This window comes from Protobothrops mucrosquamatus, unplaced genomic scaffold, assembly GCF_001527695.2.
Source record: "Protobothrops mucrosquamatus isolate PMUCROS unplaced genomic scaffold, P.Mucros_1.0 scaffold_22, whole genome shotgun sequence".
NCBI classification, from domain to species: Eukaryota; Metazoa; Chordata; class Lepidosauria; order Squamata; family Viperidae; genus Protobothrops; species Protobothrops mucrosquamatus.
This window is the reverse complement of record NW_015386098.1, coordinates 602628-625064: the sequence shown is the minus strand read 5'-3', so window position 1 is coordinate 625064 and position 22437 is coordinate 602628. Positions and strand designations below refer to the sequence as shown.

Genomic DNA, 22437 nt, shown 5'->3' with positions numbered 1-22437 from the left:
GATTTAATTATTTAATTCAAAAATTGCCTTATGGCACATGAACTCTTTTTCAATGTCTTTCAACTAGTTTGAATCATGAGTAGGCTGGTGAAGCTTTTGAAAGCTTTTTCCAGGTCAGAGGTTAACAATTTGAAGACTCCCAAGAGTGATACTGTTTCTGGATTGTTTCCTAGAGAAAATATTTGAAACTCCTTTGTGGGAAAAAAAATTAAGATTTCTGCTTGTAAGATCTTCTGAAATTATTGAAGGCAAAGAGGTCTGCATATCCTTAGAGTATGGTTTAATGGATTAGAAGTTGGACTAGAAATATAGCTGTGTTCCACGTCTAGATTTTACTGGCATTAAGGTAATATTTTGTGCAAAACTAGATTCACTGTGTAATTCAGATTGCAATTAAAAGAAAAAAATAATACCAATATATTTTGCACTTCCTGAATATATAAAGTAGAATACAACTATCCTATGTATTCCACATCTCTCTGAAAAATTTAGGAAAACATATTCACAATAAATACAAACAAATATTGAATATTAAATATGAACAGTAAATAAAGTTGGATATGTTACAAAATGTGCTAAAAGTATTAATCTTTGTATAGTTGTAAAAGCTATATTGATATAGAAACTAAACAGGACAAGTCCAAGACATGAATAATTATGAAAAATTGAAACTGACTACAAAGATCATGTCTGAATATTATATCAGTCCTATGGTAGTCCACGAGGAAAAATCTGGGAAGATGATGGTCTCTTCTCCCCTCACTAAGAAGAGAAAATCAATCCCATAATAGCTTGGGATGAGATCTCATTCTGTGGTTTTCATGAAAGAACTAATTTGATTTCTTTCTTGGCAAATAGGAAAATCTATGAACAGGCCCATATTCCTTCAGTTCCAGAGATATTTCTTAAAATAGTGCTACTGTATCCATAGTATACAGCCACCCCCCCCCCCCATTTGTTATTTATTATCTTGGGGGATAAAGGACTTTCTTTTCCTTGGTTTTGTCTCATTGACTTTCCTTTTACTCTTTATATCGTGTTTTTATTAGTTCAGAGTTTTATACCTCTTGTTGAAGTTTTCGAGTTGTTCTGTCGTGTAAATCATACTGACGTCGTGAAACCTAAACTTTCGTTTTTCATGAATCCCCACGTATCTCCATGGGCGCTTTGTATAAGACGGTTGATTTTCCTGGAATTGCATTGCAGCTGTGGAGCAAAGTTGCATGGCCTCAAGAAAAGACATATATACGGTATTTTAAGAATTTCCAAGCAGATGCTATAGGATGCTCCCAAACGTCTTTTTGTCTTGCTGTACAGTCCTAATATTTAATATGTATAGGGTGATATAGACTGTCTTTAGATTCTCATTTGCTGATTACTCAAGGAAGCAGTAATGCCTTAAAGAGATCCTCTTTTCCTATTTTCTTTTATGCTGTGGACTTGTCCTGAATTAATTCACATCTCTTGGCCATTATTTTCTTAAAGTGGAAAAAGAACTACAAAATAATAACTACATGAAATACACAAGATACCCAATGAAAACTTGTTTCTTTTAGTCAAATGCTGCATTCCTGTAATGGATCTGCTCTTTGCTATAAACATAGATTTTAAGACGTTAAGAAGAATGGAAGTGATAATGTTTCATTTTGTGATATCGCTCATCACTATAGCAACAGATTGCAATCAGAAGCAAGAATTGGGATTCAATTGCTGAATCAAAGAAGACAATGGGAATGGGGGGGGAGGAAGGACAACCTTTGGGTGTGTGAGTGGGAAAGACAAAACAGAGGAAATTCAACATTGCTGGCAAAATAAACATTTTGGAGTCCATCTGAGACTTTATGACTTTGCTTTTTTCAGTGCAGTTGATACTATGCTCTTTGAAGGGTAGCAGCTGTCCCTAAATTTTATCAATTCCCATGGCTGAATAATATCCTGCATTCACTGTTGTTGCCACTGCCTTCTCCCAGTAAATTTTTTTAGGGCTCTATGATCTGAATTGCTTGAGTAGAATGATTTTACTATAATATTCTAGTAAGTATTAATGAGAGAAAGAGCAATATCAATCTGATGTTATCAGTTGCATCAGCTTTTGAAAGAAAGGAAGGTTGTGAACAAGTAGAAGTTTAAATTGGCCTTGTATCATTTGCAAATTAAACAATCTACAGCCAACTATTACTTCAATTAATTGTGTTTCACTTTCTTTTACTGTGTACCACCAGAGTTGCATGTCTGGGTGGTTTAACATGTCTCTTATAAAATGCTAACTATAAGACCATGCTACAATATTATTTAAAGAAATCTTAAATAATTGGATTAATTCAGAAGGAAACATTTTTGCATTGTATAAAAGGGGATTCCTTAATTTCTGTGGACTTTATCTGGAATAATTGCACCCTTAAAAAGGAAATGTTTATTTTGTAAAATAAATCATTCCCTACTTTTTTCTCAAATGGCCTTATCTTTGAAAATACTTCACTCACCCCACCCCCCCAATATGTGTCTCATTGATTCCTATCACTTAGAGCTACCATATCTGATCTTGAAAAATCCAGATGTCCATAAGATGGCAACAAACATTTAAAATTATTTCTATTTCATTGCTGCTATTTAGCGTGGCCTGGATATGATATTCCTGTTTTACCACATAGGAGAGTGGATTTCCTGGATATTCTGAATAGTAGTACTGAAGCTTTGGTTCGCCTGGTTTCTGACATAGTGAGACAAGCGACAGCAATTTGGTTTTTATATTTTTGTTCTGACAAAACTGCTTTGGGGTTTTTCAGTGACCTGATACTGAATTGTGGTTAGGTTTATGAAGTGGTCCTTGGTTCAGAACTTGGCTGTTAGTTTTATATGTGGCTCTTGGATAAACTGTGGCCTCCTAAAAGCATAGTAGACACATAGGTCAAAAACAGACCCATTTTAAAGCCTGATTCTGAAGCATAAGTCTTCAGCAGGGGTCTTCAAACTCGGCCCTTTTTTGACTTGTGGACTTCAACTCCCAGAATTCCTCAGCCAGTTGAAGTGCACAAGTCATAAAAGGGCCAAGTTTGAAGACCCCTGGTCTTCAGTTTGTGCACTGGTAGATAAAGTAGGAATTTTTAGAGTAGGTGCTACTACAAATGGCTACCATTTGGTTGCCACCAAAATGGGAATCAAATTGCAAAATGTTCATTTTATGAAAAAGCAAATTGATAAAGATTAAAAAAAAATTACCACAAAAACACGTGGTCCAGAAATAGCTCTTTTGTTTCAACCATACTTCTTTTTTATGCAGGATTCCTCAAAGCATTTAATTACTTTACATAGTGGTACAAAAGATCCCTAATTCCAGGCACTAATTTCTTTTTCTCAGTATACAGTCTTTCCTTGATATACCCGTATAATCTTTCAAGTTGTCTGGTAGCATATTTTACACCTATTTTGTTTGGTTAAAAAAAACCCCAAATGGGTTGGACAATAACAGAATTCTACACACCAGGCACTCTAGCCTATGGGAGGACTTAGAGCAGGGGTGTCAAACTCAATTTCATTGAGGGCCGCATCAGCATTGCGGTTGCCCTCAGGGGGCCGGGTGGGTGTGGCCAGGGTGGGTGTGACCTATTGGGTGGACATGGAGTGGGTATGGCCTACTGGGTGGGTGTGGCCAGCTCTACATCATTCGCGTCAAGGGTGCCTGTGGGGGCCTGGGCAGGAGTGGGACAGATCTGAGGGTCTCTGGCAGAAGGTGGGACCAGGGCAAGTGCCAAGGCATGGTCCACTGGAGGAGCCTCACTGTTCCTCTCAGGCCATGCAGGGGTGGGGGTGGCTTATGGAGCTAAGACTGAATGCGTTTCAGCATAGATGGCCACCACAAAATTGTACATTGGCTCCTGGCTGGCCTGGGCCAGGGCCAAGGCAGAGGGGGCCGTTCCCTCACTGTTTCCAGGATAGCTTCGCGGGCCACATGAAACCACTTCGCGGGCCGCATCTGGCCCCCAGGCCTTGTGTTTGACATGTCTGACTTAGAGGCACGCTATGGAAAGGATATTTAGACATCTTGAAGGCTAATATCAAAAATACAAACAAGGCAAAACTTCAATGAATCTTTAAACTTAACAATTAACCTGTATATAACCAACAAACCAACCCCCACTTCCAAGATTCAGTAATATAATTTAATTTGTCTTACTTGGCTATGTCTTAATTATCATTTAATCTTGATAACATTGGTGATTATGAAGTATTAATCTTGGTAATAGATGGATAACTCTTAAAGTTTATACTTTCTGAAGATCATTATATGTTGAAGTCAGAGATAATGACATACTTCGTTAGTACCTTCTGGAAGTAAGTAATTAGTTGAGAGTTTTATATTTAATTTCTTTATTCTAGGGAGAGCTTGAGAGACAGCTGCTTCAGGCCAATCCTATATTGGAGGCTTTTGGAAATGCCAAAACTGTTAAAAATGACAACTCTTCAAGATTTGTAAGTATTTTTTGCTTAATTGCATTATTGCTGAATAATGCCTGCTGTTAAGGAACAGATTGATTGCCTCAAATATATAATATTGTAAAGGAAATCTCTCTTATAAGTTGGGTGAGGATTAAGCTTCCTTTTAAAACAAGATAAGCTTCACTTTAGAAACATGTTGAAGTTAGAAATATATGCATTAGGATGACATTGTCATATTAAGTAGCACCTAGAACAGGGGTGTAAAACTGCCGGCCTGCAGGCCAGACACATCACATGGAAGCCATTGCCCACGTCGCGAGTTTGACATGCCTGGCCTAGAAAGTAACCATAAAAAATAAAGTTATTACTGTACATTCTTTCCTATTGTCCCAAGGAGTATTTTAGGCTGTTAATGACAACTGATTAAAATGGTATAAAGCAGATAAGCTCTTTGTCCTTGCTATTCTGTAACTAACTCTGGGAATATTATTTACTGCCAATAAGGGATACTCTCTGATCAGGTTCCTTTGAGCTCCTAAGGCAGGGGTGTCAAACTTGCAACGTCACGTGACGTGTCACGATGTATCGTGACTTTTTTTGCCACTGCCGGCAATGGGGTGGGCGCGGTTTTGCTATGATGCATTGGCCCGTGGGCTGGCAGTTTTGACACCCCTGTTCTGAGGCTATTCTGTGTAATATGATACTATCTTGCACTGTTTCAATGGCAGTTGCTTAACTCTTTTGCCTTTTTTTTTCCCTTAAGGGAAAGTTCATTAGAATCAACTTCGATGTAAATGGATACATTGTTGGAGCCAACATTGAGACTTGTATCCTTTTCACCAGTAAGACTGATCCAGACAACATATAAAGGCTTACAAAAAAATGTAGCTGGACAGCATTTCGAGATTTTACTTGGAAGAGGCAGATTATCTTAATGAATGGGAATTTTTGCTTTCTGGAAAATCATAATCGCTTAAGATGGAAGTATTGGAAAATTTCTAATTGTAGCCCTGTACTTTCTGTAAATGAAAACATTTTTCTTTTGAATTCTAGATCTGTCTCCCCCCCCAGTTCATGATTGTCTATTTGTGAAAATTATATTTAATTTAAGGCTATCGTGGGTGAGATTATGAAGAATCATGCCAGTAGATGACAGAGCTATGTTTGATACTTCTTTTAAATTAAAGCTTTTGGGCATATCTTTAAAAAAAAAACCTGCCAAAGTTATACAAACATTGAAAAATCTTTTTGAGTATTTTTAAAATAATAATATGGTGATTGAAAATGAAGATAATTCTATCTCTAATGTTTATGCTGAAGTGCTGTGATAACCACCATGTTGGCCCATCTGTCTCAGGGATTTTGGCTTATAGCCTTTCCTCAAACCTTCTAAATCACTTTTTTTCTCCAGACTGCGGTATGTGGCTTTCTTGCTGGTTTATCCATTGTGTCCTTCTCTAATAGTCCATCCCAGTTTAGAGGCTCTGATTTTGAACGTTGGAGTTTTTTTAAGCAGCACGTCCATTGATATTTTACTGGAAAAGTGCTTCAGTTATGAGATTTTCTATGTGTAACATTTAGGAATGAAAATCCATTTTCCTCTATTCCTTAACATTCCTAAAGATCTGTTAGAGAAATCAAGAGCAATACGACAGGCTAAAGAAGAAAGGACATTCCATATTTTCTACTACTTGCTGACTGGGGCAGGAGAGCACCTGAAGAGTGAGTACCTCACTATAATCATTTTACTGTTTGACCCAGGCATTTTGATTCATTGGATGTCTCCTCTCACCTTTCATGTTGCTGACTTTGTGTTCCATAGTTTCTCTATTTACAGTACTTGCACCGTTTTGTAAATATTAGATAGCTGCTTGTTATTAGGCCCAATTATTGTCTTTTGTTTGGCCAAGCAATAGGAAAAGAAAAAAGTAATATTATTCAGTCATGGTACAGTTGAAAACTTGCTCCTTACTAAAAATTTAATATTGAAGAAATCTCTTACCATGAAACAGCTAATGCAACTAAATTTTGCTATAGAAAACCTAATACAAGGAATCTTACTTGTGAGTAGTGATATATAATGCCATTCTTGTCATGAGGAATTTAAGTCTAAACTGTTGTCTTTGAATGTCTATGCAAACAAGATATACCCCAATGATGATGATTTCATTACTTTTTTTCTGTTTTAGATGACTTGCTTTTAGAGCCCTACAATAAGTACCGTTTCCTTTCCAATGGACATGTTACAATTCCGGGCCAGCAAGACAAGGATATGTTTCAGGAGACAATGGAGGCAATGAGAATAATGGGTATTCCAGAAGATGAGCAGATGGGTAAGGAATTCTAGAAACAGCTCCAGAAAAATAAGTGTTGTGACAATTATATACAGGTAGTCCTCGACTTACGACCACATTTGAGCCCAAAATTTCTGTGGCTAAGTGAGATAGTTGTTAAATGAGTTTTGTCCCATTTTACAGTCTTTCTTGCCATAGTTGTTAAGTGAATCACTGCAATTGTTCCGTTAATAACATGGTTGTTAAGTGAATCTGGCTTTTCCATTGACTTTGCTTTTCAGAAAGTTGCATAAGGTGATCACATGACGTTGTAGCCATCATAAAAATGAGCCAATTGCCAAGCCTCCAAATTTTGATCATGTGATCATGAGGATGCTACAACAGTCATGTGAAAAATAGTCATAAGTCACTTTTCCCCGTGCCGTTGTAATTTTGAATAATCACTAAACAAACTGTTGTAAGTTGTGGACTACCCATATTTATATCATGCAATGATCACTAGTCTTACTACAATTGAAAAAATAAAATAGGAACAATTACAAGTAATCAAGTATCAATAGGTGAATAATAGAAAACAATGAATACAGCTTTATATGAAATCAACTAAAATATGTTATCTGTTTTCATTTAAACATGGCATGAGGGATTAGGTTTAATGTAGAAATAAAATAATTTACAATAATAAAATAAACAGATTCCCAGTCTAAGAAATAACACACAGTTCTCTACAATTGGTTTGTAGATTGGCAACAAAATTGCTTGTTTTTAGTGGGGTTCCTCTCATTTCCAAACTTTTCACCTGGTTTTGAAGCCCTGCTTGTTATTATCTGGTCCTTTCATCAAGCATCCATGATTTTCTTTAAGGCATGAGAGTTAACCATGAAACTAACACAAGATTAATAATAAAAAGCACAATATACATTTAGGCAGCCTTATAATTATTATTTTCATAAGGCAGAAAATTGAATGTTGTATGTGGTGGACTGGGTACTGTAAACTTTTTATTGTTTTCTTGAAAGCTTAGCTAAAACTCCAGGTTTGTTGTCACTCTTTAATAGCTATTCAATGTTTGCTGAATACTAATAAAAGTTTGAGATGTTCATATGGAAAGGCATATTTCTATTTTTGCCATATTGCAAATATTGAGTTGCATTAGGTACTGCATTAGGTACAGTACAAACAAATTTGCAACATATGGAAGCCATTTAGGCTAAAAGTTCTACCCATCTTAAATAGTATTTGTTTAAAAAGGAAAATGGAACTAATCTGTTGGCCAATCATGCACAAAATGTCCCAATAAGGTCTTGTTATTTCTATCTTAGAATATATTTTGTAGAGATTATTAGAAACTGCTCACTACTACCTCCTGTGGGGAACTATATAACTGCAATTCTATATTGGAAATATTATAAATTTTGCATAATAAATGAGTCATAGGAGAATTCACTTCCTGTTCTTTGTGGTAGCACAGGTGCTTCTTTTATTGAATCCTCAGTTTCTTTATTCATAAATTATGGTTTTTATTGAAAGGAAAATGCTTTCATTTGTTGTTAAACTTCTGCAGAATAGAAGTTGAAATAGGCCTAGGAAAATCTCAGTGATTGTAAAAGAACAAAATGTTGTAAAGGGTGGGATCTAAGAAGTGGGTGGATTGCAAAAACAATCTGCTGAGAATTGAGGCTGCTCAGTTGCCACAAAATGCAAGCTGTATTACTATGATACACCTCATCATTCCTATTACTTATCCGTATCTTCTTATGACTATAACTTTGTTCCTTGTATCTTACAATTTATATTGTTTTTTAGTATCCTAGTATGATTTATGATGTTTGCTTAGCTAGTATTCTATGACTATCACTAAGTGCTGCATCTTATGATTTATGATGAAGTGTTGTATTTTACAATTTATGATGAATGTATTTTCATGTTGTTTATTATCATGATTATCACTATTACATGTATATACACTGAGAGATTATGCACCAGAGACAAATTCCTTTTGTGTCCAACCACACTTGGCCAATAAAGAATTCTATTATATTCTATAAATTGGGTATAACTGTATCAAGAGAATGAAACATTTGCAGATTAAAAATCTATATTGCTATTTTGTTTCCCACCCCAGGACTACTAAGGGTTATTTCTGGTGTTCTTCAGCTTGGGAATATTATTTTCAAGAAAGAACGTAACACAGATCAGGCTTCCATGCCAGACAATACAGGTAAATACATTTTCCTAGATATTGATTAGGGAGTGATGCTTTCTTTTTTTTGTATAAGTTCATATTGTAAAATTGAGCACATTTAAAAACAATGAGGAATTGCCATGGGTGTATCATTAAATGGTTATGGCTGTCTCATTATTAAATGAGATCAGCTGGTATTTTTCTCCAAATACCAAAATCAGTGAAGAGGTTAAGGTTGAATTCTCCATGTCAGACTGCCTGAATGCTTTTAATGAATAGAAGATAATATTCTGTAAGCATTTTACAGAAATAAAATTAGAGTTAATTCTCCATTGGAGAAGTTCTCAGCAAAAATCCTAAAAAATCAGTTCTTTATTTAGGCAACGCATTCATTAAAAACTATTTGGAAAAAATGCTTTGGACCTTTCACGAGTACAGCACCTCTCGCTTATTTATTGGAATAGCTCCACTTTTTTCTCAAGTTTCCATGTATGCTGAAGATGCCCATGCTTTAAAAGTCATCTTAATTTTAATGGGTGGGTCCCTTATAGCAGCAGAATGTTTTTCAGAAATTTATTTTGTGTTATAAGAGTTGATATATATTTGGGAGCCAAGAACAATTAATCTTGCTTGCAGGTTTAGACCAAAATTTAAACTTAAACCAATGGTTTAAGTTTAAATGCCACAGTTGGACTCTACCATCAGATGTGAAACTCATGTCTTAGGGGAGTGATGGCGAACCTTTTAGAGACCTAGTGCCCAAACTGCAACCCAAAACCCACTTATGTATCGTCGGGTGCCGGGTGGGCATGGCCCATTGGGTGGGTGTGTCCAATTTGGTGGACGTGGCCCATTGGGTGGGCGTGGCTGCGGTGGTAACGGTAGACTGTGTGGGACTAAAAAGTTCAATCAATTCCAACTTTGCGAGATCTTTTTTTTTCCCCCGCGAGAAGTTGAAATTGATTGATTGATTGAACTTTTTTTTTTTTTGCACACGGCAGCAGAGGCCTGAAGCGAAAATGTTTTATAAAACCCAGCTGAAAGCCTAGGACTGGGGCGACGGCACGCGTGCCCACAGAGAGGGCCCTGGTGCCATAGGTTCACCACCACAGTCTTAGGGCATATGAATATGTATCGTTTCTGCTATTTGAACATAATATTTTTTATTAGAAATTATTGTTCTTTATTGGAGTAGCTCAATCTGAAATGGGTCTTGATAGATACAGTTCTCTTTCTGGGAAGGGAGGATGTATAGGGATCACTTGTACCCTTTTATGGATGAATCCTTTCCATTCAGTTCTAGTCTCCCAGATGTGCTGGCTATCATTAGAGACTAGGAGAGTTTGCTGCAAGTATTCATCTTTTCTGAATAGAATATAAGAAGTTAAAATACTAAAAATCTCCTTTTGCCTTTCTTTCTTGTAGCTGCTCAGAAGGTTTCTCACCTTCTAGGAATCAATGTTACAGACTTCACCAGAGGCATTCTCACCCCTCGCATCAAAGTGGGCCGAGATTATGTCCAAAAGGCTCAGACTAAAGAGCAAGTATGTATTATACAATATATGATGTCAGCTTTCTCAGCTGGCATTAATCAGATAGCAATGAGTTTTCAAGATGAATGGCCATGGTCTACTTTTCTAATATCCTGACATATTACTCGCATCTTCAGAAACAGATTGAATTGTTTTGTAATATTCTTCTTAGTAGCTTATAGGCAACTGGACAAGAACTGACTTGCTCTTGCATTTGAACTTGGCAAATTGATCTCTGATTGGCCCAAATCTTATGTATTATGCAGAGGTAGAAAGAAGCCACCTAGATGTAGAAAAGTAAACAGAAAGAATGAACATGGCTGGCCATCTTAATTAGTCTATGACTGCAATGCTAAAGATAATGCTGTTAAATATAAGTTGTCTTTCATCCTAAGGAGGATCTAGAACTCAGTCTCCTAGTCTCTAGGCCAGGGCTTTTCAACCTTTTCACCCATTGTACCACTTTTAAGATATGGCACCATCCGACTACCACCAGTCGCCTAGCAAGGTGTCAAAAACTTGATGACCCCCCCCCAAAAAGGAAAAAAGTGATAAAGTACAGGTAGTCCTCGACTTACAACAGTTCGCTTAGTGACTGTTCGAAGTTACAATGGCACTGAAAAAAGTGCCCCCCAAGCCACAGCCGAGCAAGACACCTGCCTGCCTGCCCGGCTGCGATTTTCCTCCTGTCCGAGGTTTTCATTGTTGTGAGCATTTCTGTTGAGGATTGGCAGTGGGGGTGGGGTGGGGGGTGGTGTTTGGTTTTTATTCCCCCTGTCTGCTGGGTGGTTGCAGGAGGTTTTGGTCACTTCACAAGACCCTGGGACACTGTGACCGTCATAAATATGAATCAGTCGCCAAGCATCTGAATGTAAATCACAAGACCCAGGAGATGCTGCAACATTCCAGCTGATAGGCGCTTCTTCTGGGCTCAGCAGAAGCAGCAGGATCAGCGCCGAGCTCCAGCTGGAGCCTGGCGCTGATCCTGATGCTTCCACTGAGCCCTGACAGTCCCGAAGAAGCGCCAATCAGCTGGAAAGCGGCACTAATCCTGGCGCTTCCGCTGAGCCCTGACAGCCCTGCAGCTCCAGCCATTTCTCACTCAGGCTTGTGCAGTGCTGCCACCGGTTCAGCTCATTCCCCTCCCCCGCTACCACTTTTCTAGGATGGTTGCGTACCACCTGCCAGGTGCCAATGTACCACAGGTGGTACCCGTACCACTGGTTGAAAAGCCCTGCTCTAGGCCAACCACTACACCAAACAGGACCTCGATGTTGTGTGTAGAGAAGGACTGGAAGGAATTGAAATCACTTAGACATTCAGATGTGTAACCGTAAATTCATTATTGAAGGATGAGAGGGTTTTGGGGTTGTTGTTTTTTTGCTATCTAGAATGTACAATAGACTTCTTATCCTTTTTCAGGCTGATTTTGCTACTGAAGCTCTGGCCAAAGCTACATATGAACGCATGTTCCGTTGGCTGGTGATGCGCATCAACAAGGCATTGGATAAGACAAAGAGGCAGGGAGCTTCTTTCATAGGAATCCTTGACATTGCTGGATTTGAAATCTTTGAAGTAAGTGAAAGGGAACATAATCTGAAAATCTCCATGAAGGAGGCGTATTTGATATATTTTTAAATTAGTAACTGGATATAAATTGACTGTTAAGTTCTATAAAAACAAAATATTTGAGGTGTAGGAATTTAACATATTATCTTTCTATTAAATTCTCTGTTGCTTAAAGAACCAATTTTTTTTAGTTAATTTAATATATGCCTAAATAAGTGAGGAATTGGAGTGGATGCTCTAGGCCGAAACATAAAAGAACCATAAATTACATACTGTTACCTGAAGAACTCATTTGAATTATCTTTATATTTTTATGGTCTCAGATAGTAAGAGGATGTTTCAGTACAGCCTAGCCTATGTTGCTTCCAATCCTTCTTGAAATGGTAAAGAGGTCCACCTTCATTAACTTTAAGCACTGTGATGTGATGCCTCTATGATACCTGTTTTTTTAAATCTTGGAGAGAAAGGGCAAAATATTTACGGGTGGAGACGGAAAATCAGAAGGAATAATTCTTTTAAACAAACTGGATGAATTTGCTTTAAAATGTAAAAATAAAGTGCATGTTGCTTTTCTGGGGGATTGTGTTTGTGAGATTTAGTATACTAAAGAAAAATGAATTAGGTATTTGCTTAAAAAATTCATTTTATAGCAGAAATGTTGCATTTGGGGATAGATTTGTTGTTATGAAATAATTTGTCAATAAAAATGACAAATCTTGATTGTGGGGAATGAAAAAGCATATATATTACTCCTGATTGAATGGTGGTAGATGATAAGATATACTGTTCCCAGAAGTTAAAAAAAAAAGGTACGGGTAAGCATGTAAAATAATGCTATCTTTCTGTAGACAAAGCAAAAGAGAACAGAATGGGAATTGGCAATCATTTGCTGAATGTGGTAATAGGCAACAGTTAATAATTTAAAAATGCTTTTTCTTTCCTATCTGCAATAGCTGAACTCATTTGAACAGATGTGCATTAATTACACCAATGAAAAGTTGCAGCAGCTCTTCAACCACACCATGTTCATTTTGGAACAAGAAGAATACCAACGGGAAGGCATAGAGTGGAATTTCATTGACTTTGGCCTGGACTTGCAGCCTTGCATTGATCTTATAGAAAAACCAGTGAGTTAGGCATCTTGTCATGATTAGCAGAGGGTAACCAGAGCACTAAAGGAGAACCAGCTCTATTTGTGTATGTTAAATAGTGTAAGGGTGGGATGGAGAATAAATGTTAAGATTGTAGAATTCAGTTCTTTTAATTGTAAAACACCTTAGGTTGGAAAACATGAAAAATTAAGGCAAGATTTGGGGAAAGAAGTGCTGAAAAACAGCTCTGACCTATACAGGAAGTCACCCTAACTACACATGAAAATAGTATTTGTGCCTTTTCTCCTGAAATGTGAAATCTTGGCAGCAATGTTTATTAACACGTTGTTTTTTTTTAAATTAGGCTGGTCCTCCCGGCATTTTGGCCCTGTTGGATGAAGAGTGCTGGTTTCCAAAGGCTACAGACAAAAGCTTTGTGGAGAAGGTGATGCAGGAGCAAGGCTCTCATCCTAAATTCCAGAAACCAAAACAGCTGAAAGATAAAGCTGACTTCTCCATTATACACTATGCTGGCAGAGTAAGTACTCTTGGTGTAAAGAGAGATTAAAATGCTTCTAAAATTTCAGTTACAGTAATCTAGGCTGATTGATATTTTTGAGGAGGGGAGATTTCTTCAATAGTGGTAGAGGGTGCATAAGCACTTATCCCACAAGGTAATAAGAAGCACATTGACCACAAATCTTTGCGGTAGAACACTAATATAAAATCCTGCCATGAAACAAGTCATGAGACCTTCTTATTTTCTCAGGGTAATGGCTAAAACATGTTGTGAGCCTACATTTGGAATAGCAGAAAGCTGGGTGAATCATGACTTTTATGGATTCCGGGCCTTTGGCCATTAATTATTATTAACTTGATGTCCCCAGCATTTTTAAGGGATTTTAGGTAATTCACATAGACTTCATTGTTTATGCAGTGGATTTAGATCAGTGTTTAATCTCAAAACAGAGATTTATAACCTTGTCTCTTTATACATTACTGAGGCAATTTGACAATGTGTATTTAATACCGGCAACAAATGTCTTGTCTAGGTTGATTACAAAGCTGATGAGTGGCTGATGAAGAACATGGACCCTCTCAATGATAATGTTGCTACTTTGCTACACCAATCCTCTGATAAGTTTGTATCTGACTTATGGAAAGATGGTATGTAATCATATTGCTTTTCTTGTTTTCTTTAAAAGTGTTGTCCTTTGTTTTGAAGCATGAGTTTGAACGATCTTCTCTTAAAATTGACAGTTGCCATTTTCATTTCTCTTAAAACGTTTGACAATATGGTATTTCTCCTGTTACTGAAATAAGTTTGACCCTTGATCAGGCAGCAGAATAACATTCAAGAATATGTCCCTCACAACATCCCATACAAATTTGGGATCGAAAGTCTACAAGACATTTTATTCCAGTGTTCATAGATATCTTGCTCTCTAGAATATTTCTTGCTTTAAATCTTACTATTACTGTCTCTTTTCTTGGGTTTTTCTTTGACGTCTCTGTTGCAGAGATACAGAACGTTCAGAGAGCCTATTTCTATCAACATTTTTCTATTCTTCATCTAGAACCAGGTGACTGAGCAATGCAGCTATTGTGTTGTGTGTGACTCCTTCTAGAACCATGCAAGAAATGCTTCCATTAAATCTTCCTATTTTTCCTGTTTCTGCTTGTCTGTCTCATTCAGTTCCTCTGCTTTTTGCTAGTAGCTTCCTCTTGAACATTGTAAAAATGGATTTTTAAGCAAGTTGTGATCTTGCAGATAGAACAAAGGAATATATGGATAATATTTTAAATCTCTAGCCAATGGAGGCTGTTTCTGATTTGAAATAATTAAACACTGATTATGAGGCCAGTGACACCATTAAGACTGGCAACCATACGTGCTCCAATCTGATCATTCTGTGCATAAAGAACCCATGAAATCCATTAATGGCTACTAAGAACTACTGTTAACTGGTCAAAAGAATATAGCTGATCATCTTTGATAAATTTCTTTTTTGAAAAGTTAAATATTTTCTGTCTCCAAATAGTTACTTGGACATCAATTCTTCCAAAGAGCATTTTGGCCAGATCTGAATGATAGTACAATTATCATTATTTTACATCAGTTTTGAAAACTTTCTTCCTCTTGAGTCAATTGAATAGCTACTTTTAAGAGAAAAAAGTAATATCTTAATTTTATAATCAAGCCATATGAATCATGCTTCTTGTCATTTCCTCAATTCACTATTGGCAACTTAAAGGCTTCCTTCAGGTATTATTATAGATTTTAATAAGTTTTCTCATATGATTGAGAACAGAAGAGTTGCCTTGGCTGCTATCATCCATCAGTGATTTTATTAGTTCCATTTTTTTAATCTGTCCAATTCCAAAAGATTCAGTCTGCTATGATGCCTATCATACTGACTAATTCTATTAAAACTACTTTTTTTCCTACTAAAGCAGTCAGTGCATGATATATTCTTGTAATCATCTTAGCATCCTGGTACATTGCCAGCAAGAAAAGTAAATAAATAAATGAATAGGTTTGGTTGCTTAATACAAGGGCATTATACATAGTATTGAAATACTTTATGCATACATCAGCTAAAATATATTCTCCATACCACCTGGAATGTTTGGCTACAGTTTCATAAATTCTACATATTAAACAATTATTGTAGTGAAATAAGTTGTTTTGTGCTACAGAAGAAATTTAAACATATTGTTTTTGACATTTTTTTCAACCTGTTTGAGCATATGGACTTATTCCCCAGTGATAAGCATATGTTTGACTGTTTGTCATAATTTTGAATTACTTGATACCATTACTTCAAATGGTTTGCATGAAAAAAAACCTTTAACCTTGAAAGACAAAGTTTATTTTACTCATTGTTGGCATCTTGTTAAAGCAATCATGGTAAAAATATTATAACTAAAGTAAACCCTGTTGTCTCAAATTCTGGTTTATTCCTTGGCCTAATATTGCAGTTTAACCTGCCAGCTGGATCTGTCAGGCATGAGATGGATCCAACCTGTACTTGTTAGTGACTGTTTGCTTTCTGTTGTTGTTGTTATTCCAATATAAATTATGAATCAGAGTTCTATATCTATAAAGAGATGAAGCAAATTCTTTTTGAATCCTTGTTAAGTTATGTATTCAATCATGAAAATTAGGGAGAACAATCTAATAGTCCTGTGTATTTCCTACAGTTGACCGCATAGTTGGACTGGATCAGGTGGTTGGCATCTCAGATTCAGCATTACCGGGAGCCTTTAAAACCAGGAAAGGCATGTTCCGAACAGTAGGACAATTGTATAAAGAACAATTAGCCAAACTGATGGCTACTCTGAGGAACACCAACCCCAACTTTGTCCGTTGCATCATCCCTAATCATGAAAAGAAGGTAAAATTCAACATTTTGAACACTAGAAGTAGCATTAGATCATATATGGACCATATATGAACCTTAGAAGTGATTTAATGAGGACTATAAATATTGGTATTCTTTTTGACATACAGTATTTATAATTGTGTTTCTGTTTTGAACGTAGTTGCCATTCCAAAAATTTCTAGAAGGAATACTAAATGTCAAAAGTATTTCTATGTGAAACAGTGAATATACATATCAGACAAGATCTCTGTTTACTTGAATATAGCCTTGCAAAGTTTTGTATGACAGTAGATAATGGCATATACATATGCACATAAAATGTATGAAGCTGAGGAACAGAATTATAAATCAAGAGAGCAAGAAAAAACTTGGTAGCAAGAGCAAGAAGTAATATTTTCCATACATTTTTAGTTGCTGAAATACATGTTCTTTTTATTAAAAAAAAATGTCCAAAAGATACAGGTTTTCTTCATCCAGCAGAAGGCAGTTGATATTGGAACTTAGAGAGGTAGTTTGCTAATTAAAAAGTCAAAACTGAAGAAACTCAGCTTTTTGTTCGTGCCTGCTGAACCCCCCCAGATGGGCACAGGTGTGGAGGTGGGGGATTTGGGGGGGGGGGAGAGGTATGTTTGACTTTGTCAGTATGTGATGAAACAGTTAATAGAAAACAGGTCACCACTGAGAAAAACACATTAATTTGGGTCTAAACGTAAATGTATTGAAACTATCTCAAAGTCATATGTTCCATCTCATCCCTCAAGGAGGCCCATTTTAATACATATTACAGTAATCTGCTTTTGATGTTTTAGTATGATTTTAGTCAGAGATATAAAATGGAACATGCAGTATAGATACTTGGCTGCAGTATCTTGGTAACCATATGATATACAGAGATTCTGTTAATATGTGTCTTTTCACAGGCTGGAAAACTGGATCCACACTTGGTTTTGGATCAGCTTCGTTGCAACGGAGTCCTGGAAGGGATCCGTATCTGCCGGCAAGGTTTCCCTAACAGAGTTGTCTTCCAGGAGTTCCGACAAAGGTAAAACTGAATTATAGTTTCAGATTGTATGGTGGATTATTAACTCAAGATTGTTGGCTTCTGTGTTCATTTCTTAGATCAGACATGTGAAACTCGCGACGTCACATGACGTCGCGCAATATATTGGGACAGTTTTGCCATTGCTGGCAATGGGGTGATCGCGGCTTCTGGATGGCAGTTTGACACCCCTGTCTTAGATGAAACTATGCCTTGGCTACTGCATTAAATAATAGTTTGTTGTTCATTCTATAATAATATAGAATCTCTGTTCAGCATTTAATAGTGTTAGAGATATGTGAATACTGAGTGCCCATTGGTGGGGAAGGTATAAGGAGGATCATACCTACAGGCACATCCTACTAACATCTCTTTTTTGTGCTAATATGATTCCAAAAGCTGTAATATATCAGTTATGACATGTTTTTGATAAAACAACAAGCAAGATTGCTTCATTTGTTTTTGTAATTAAAAATTGGGTTTTTTTCCAGAATTCCATTGGAAAAAAGTCTTGCTATTCCTAATTTATGTTTCATGCCCTGAATACAATAACAGAACTATATTATTTTTCCTTCTAGATATGAGATCTTGACTCCAAGTGCCATTCCTAAAGGTTTCATGGATGGAAAACAAGCTTGTGTGCTCATGGTAAGTCTCCTGTTTGAAATTAAGTTGTAAGAAGTATACCGGAGAAGCTAAATTCAGTCCTTCATTATCTGGCATACTCTGAAACTTGAATGTTTAAAACTTCTAAATCAGTCCTCCCAACTGATGTGTTCCAGAGAAAATAAAACTTCCTAAGTACATGACCATTTAAAGTAATCTGGAGGGCCCCAGCTTGTGGAAAATGTATGTAATATTTTATATTGAATTAATCCCAGTTGGTTTCATTCATTCATTCATTCATTCATTCAATTTGTGTAGCCATCAATCTCAAACCAGTAACTCTGGGCAGCAAACAATCATTAAAATAGAAGAGTTAAAACACAATACAAACAAGGAATTAAATACATATAGTAGTCAGGAAATATTATAATCAGTCAGTGTCAATATAACAAGGAAATAGACCCCTTCACACACTAAGGAGCCCAGGCCATTACTCAATAGCCAGATTTTGAATGGCCAACAGGGTTAGAGCCATTCTTATCTGTAAGAAAGAGAATGTTCCAGAAGGCAGGGGCTAAGGCATCACCTAGTCTCCATCAGCTGACATTCCTTGATTGATGGGACCTGAAGCATGCCCATCCTGCCAGACCAGATTAGATGGCTAGAATCAGTTGGAATAAGACAGTCCCTCATGTAGTCTGGTCCCAAGCCATGAAGGCTTTAAAAGTGACCACCAGCATCCAGGAAAACACTGGCAACAATGCAGCTCTTGGAGCAATGATGTTATATGCTGAATAGCCCGCACCATTTACAGCTTGTGCAGTTTCCAAATGCTTCTTAAGGGCAGCCCCATTAGAATGTGTTGGGGCTGTCCAAACGAGAGGGCATGAGTGACGATAAGCAGAGTCATTATTGCTCATGGTTCATTTCTAAAATTAGTTTTTCTAAAAAAAAACCCAGCTGTTTTAAGATATATGTTCTACTTATTGACAGTTTCAGAACAGAAGATTATATGTCCTAAAACTCCTTTTTAAAGAATTTGCCTCAGTTAGCAAAGTTCTTTGCTAATTAATTGAAGATTGCTGAGTATTTGACTGTATATTTGAATATTTGAGAGGCTTGTGCAAAGTCCCCTTAGCTTGTTTAAAGACTGAGTTTGAAGAAAAAATAAATGAATACATATTTCAATATTGACAACTTACATTCTTCTCTTTCATTTTAGATCAAAGCCTTAGAACTAGACCCAAATCTTTATCGGATTGGACAGAGCAAAGTGTTTTTCCGAGCAGGTGTCCTTGCTCACCTTGAAGAAGAAAGAGACTTGAAGATCACCGATGTCATCATTGGGTTCCAGGCATGCTGTAGAGGCTACTTAGCTAGAAAGTACGTATACAGTAATGTGCAATCTTTTCTCATTAATGTCAACAATGGCAACAAATCACTGGTATTCTGAATTTAGGCATCTTTGAAAATTGCAAACAAGATCTTTTAAGGTAGGTAAATGGAATCTGTTTATACATATGAGCAGAGTAAAAGATTGAGAATTAAACACAAGGACGGGGAAGGAAAAGTGTAATGGTGTGACATCTCTATTAATTAGTAAGCATGAAAGAATCTGAGGTCACTTCTTTTTTCCCCATTTCAGAGCTTTTGCCAAGCGCCAGCAACAATTAACAGCAATGAAGGTGCTGCAGAGGAACTGTGCTGCCTATTTAAAGCTTCGCAACTGGCAGTGGTGGCGATTGTTTACAAAGGTATGACTTGGAAGAAACTTCAGTAAGAGGAAGGTCAGCCACAGTGCTAGATAGATTCTTCACTAGTTGCTCTGTGTAGTGTTTAAGCTTTGTACAGATTAGGTCAAATACTCCTCCAGCGATAAATCTGTAACTGTGAAATAGCTTACTCCTGAAATTGTCTCTCTGCAGGTAAAGCCATTGTTGCAAGTGAGTAGGCAAGAAGAAGAAATGCTGGCCAAGGACGAAGAATTGATGAAGGTGAAGGAAAAGCAGGTGGCTGCCGAAAACAGATTGACTGAAATGGAAACTCTCCATACACAGGTGAATAAGTGGCTAGCCTTCTGATGTACCTCTTTGTTACTTGTTCATATTTTTAAAGTACTGTAACTGACTTTGGGTAGCATTCTATAAACCTACGTTTCACATTAATGATTGAATAGTCACAAATGGATGGCTGCTGGTGGTTTTTTTTTAAAGTTTGGTAACGATCACAGAATACTTTTCATTATAGATGCAGCATCATGTAAAATACGTATTTCTTTTATTTACATTTAAATGATATGTGAAGTAGGGAAGTAAACGTCTTCATAGGATGGACTATCGTTTGGAATGGAGTGGTACCATTTTCCCACTTGCCCTCCTTTCTCTGATATATATGTATGCATATGTTTCCCTAATATAGATTTCTATATACAATAATAGAGGTCCAGGTGTTTCTTGGAACAGATACCTGATTCATGCAGGGCAGACAGATTATTAGTTTGCCATTGTATAAAGCACTTCTCCTGTGGAGTGCTTTTAAATGTCAGTTGGTGTTCACCTTAATCTATTCTGTACCTCTCCTAGCAGGGAGAAATGTGTGACTGACAGACTAAGGAGTTAGCATTAAGAAACAGCTCATATAGGAATTCAATTGCAGATAGTATTGTGCAGCTACAGAGCGTTTAAAGTTTGGTTTCAAGGATCATATTAAAATAGAGGACAAAATTGTTTCTAGGAAGTAATGGAAGCTTAGAATAGCTGCTGATATGGGTCAATGTAAACTGCATGTGAATAACATATAAAACACAAAATTATTAAAGAAAATTGAGTAGGCCAATGAAGTAAACCAAGAAATAAGATGCTACTTTTTCTGTTATGTTATTTTAAAAGTTTTTGCTTCCGATTTTTAAAATCTATTAACATAGGAATGGAAATACTTGAATTTACACTGCTACGTTAATGACATGGATAATAAACATACTGAATCACCCATCTGTAGTGTGAATAAAACCTGCTGTTTAGCAAAATTATAAATTATTTGGCTTGTGGCTTTCTCATTTAGCTCATGACAGAGAAAATGCAGTTACAAGAGCAGTTACAAGCAGAGATAGAGCTCTGTGCTGAGGCAGAGGAGATCAGATCCCGCTTGACCGCTAAAAAACAAGAGCTGGAGGAGATATGCCATGACTTGGAAGCTAGAGTGGAGGAAGAGGAGGAACGGTGCCAGCATCTACAAACTGAGAAAAAGAAGATGCAGCAAAACATTCAGGTAATGTGCAGAACAGGAGTGTTGACATAGTACAATAACTAATGGTTGATGTAGTCATGGAGGTGAAAAAAGAAAGTATAACAAAGAGGGCAAAATTTGGGTGATGGACAAAAGTGGGTTCTGTAAGTCATGCGTCCATTATTGGTTTTGTTATTTCCATTCAGACATCCTAGCTATTGAATAAAAGATTGGCTTATAATTCTTAGAAAGGGATAACAGAATCTAAGGCTGGCCTGGATACTTTATGCCATGTTTTCCTTATTTCTGCAGGAGCTGGAAGAGCAACTGGAAGAAGAAGAAAGTGCTAGGCAAAAACTACAGCTGGAAAAAGTTACCACTGAAGCAAAACTAAAGAAACTGGAGGAAGACTTGATAGTCTTTGATGATCAGAACTGCAAATTGGCCAAGGTAAACCATATGATGAAATGGCAAAAGAGATAAAGCATACCATATCATTTCCAGCATGAATGTGAGAATTTATGTTACTTCTACTTTCCTTTGCCAACTTCTGGTAGCGTATAAATAAATACCACTTTCTGGAGGTTATTAATATAGATAACTTTGTACAGAACAATTGATATTCCTAATCCATTTGGTATTTGGGAAGGGTCTTAAATGCCTGTAATTTCTGAAATTAACACTTTGAACAGATATTCTGATATCCCCCATGACTGATGAATACTGATCTTCCTTTCAGGGAAAAGTAAATTCATGATACATTTTATATTTGGTTTTTGACACTTTTCAAAAGTACAAGCAATTATTCAAAAACATGGTCATGGCAAATAAAGTACTTTGAAAGATTGCTTGAATTTTGATTGTTTTTATGTAACCTCTATTTGTTTAGATAATTACATTTAATTTTAAATAATTTTAATGTGTATTTAATGCTTTTGTGTGGTGTTTTGGTCAATAAATTGCAGGAAGTTCTTTCTTGTGGAAATAGAGCTTCAGCAAAAGTTGCAGAAGATCTCTATCCTGGGCTAAATATGCTGTGTTATGTACAGTTGTTTCTAAATATTTTAACTAGG

At 36.7% G+C, this 22437-nt stretch overlaps 1 protein-coding gene across 2 annotated transcripts in view; it reads left to right on the top strand.

Annotated features, from left to right (window-relative positions):
* Window positions 1–22437, top strand: part of MYH9 (myosin heavy chain 9) — a 74059-nt gene that overhangs the window by 34834 nt on the left and 16788 nt on the right. Inside the window, exons 6-24 of one of the 2 annotated variants that reach the window (XM_015831827.1) lie at window positions 4378–4470; window positions 5201–5264; window positions 6061–6159; window positions 6627–6770; window positions 8857–8952; window positions 10342–10460; window positions 11871–12023; window positions 12971–13144; window positions 13473–13646; window positions 14161–14275; window positions 14629–14691; window positions 16313–16506; window positions 17415–17536; window positions 18112–18181; window positions 19362–19522; window positions 19785–19893; window positions 20065–20196; window positions 21200–21406; window positions 21677–21814. In XM_015831827.1, coding sequence (XP_015687313.1) covers window positions 4378–4470; window positions 5201–5264; window positions 6061–6159; window positions 6627–6770; window positions 8857–8952; window positions 10342–10460; window positions 11871–12023; window positions 12971–13144; window positions 13473–13646; window positions 14161–14275; window positions 14629–14691; window positions 16313–16506; window positions 17415–17536; window positions 18112–18181; window positions 19362–19522; window positions 19785–19893; window positions 20065–20196; window positions 21200–21406; window positions 21677–21814 — 2427 coding nt within the window. The remainder of the gene's footprint in view (window positions 1–4377; window positions 4471–5200; window positions 5265–6060; window positions 6160–6626; window positions 6771–8856; window positions 8953–10341; window positions 10461–11870; window positions 12024–12970; window positions 13145–13472; window positions 13647–14160; window positions 14276–14628; window positions 14692–16312; window positions 16507–17414; window positions 17537–18111; window positions 18182–19361; window positions 19523–19784; window positions 19894–20064; window positions 20197–21199; window positions 21407–21676; window positions 21815–22437) is intronic. The other variant, XM_015831836.1, reaches the window with a different exon arrangement.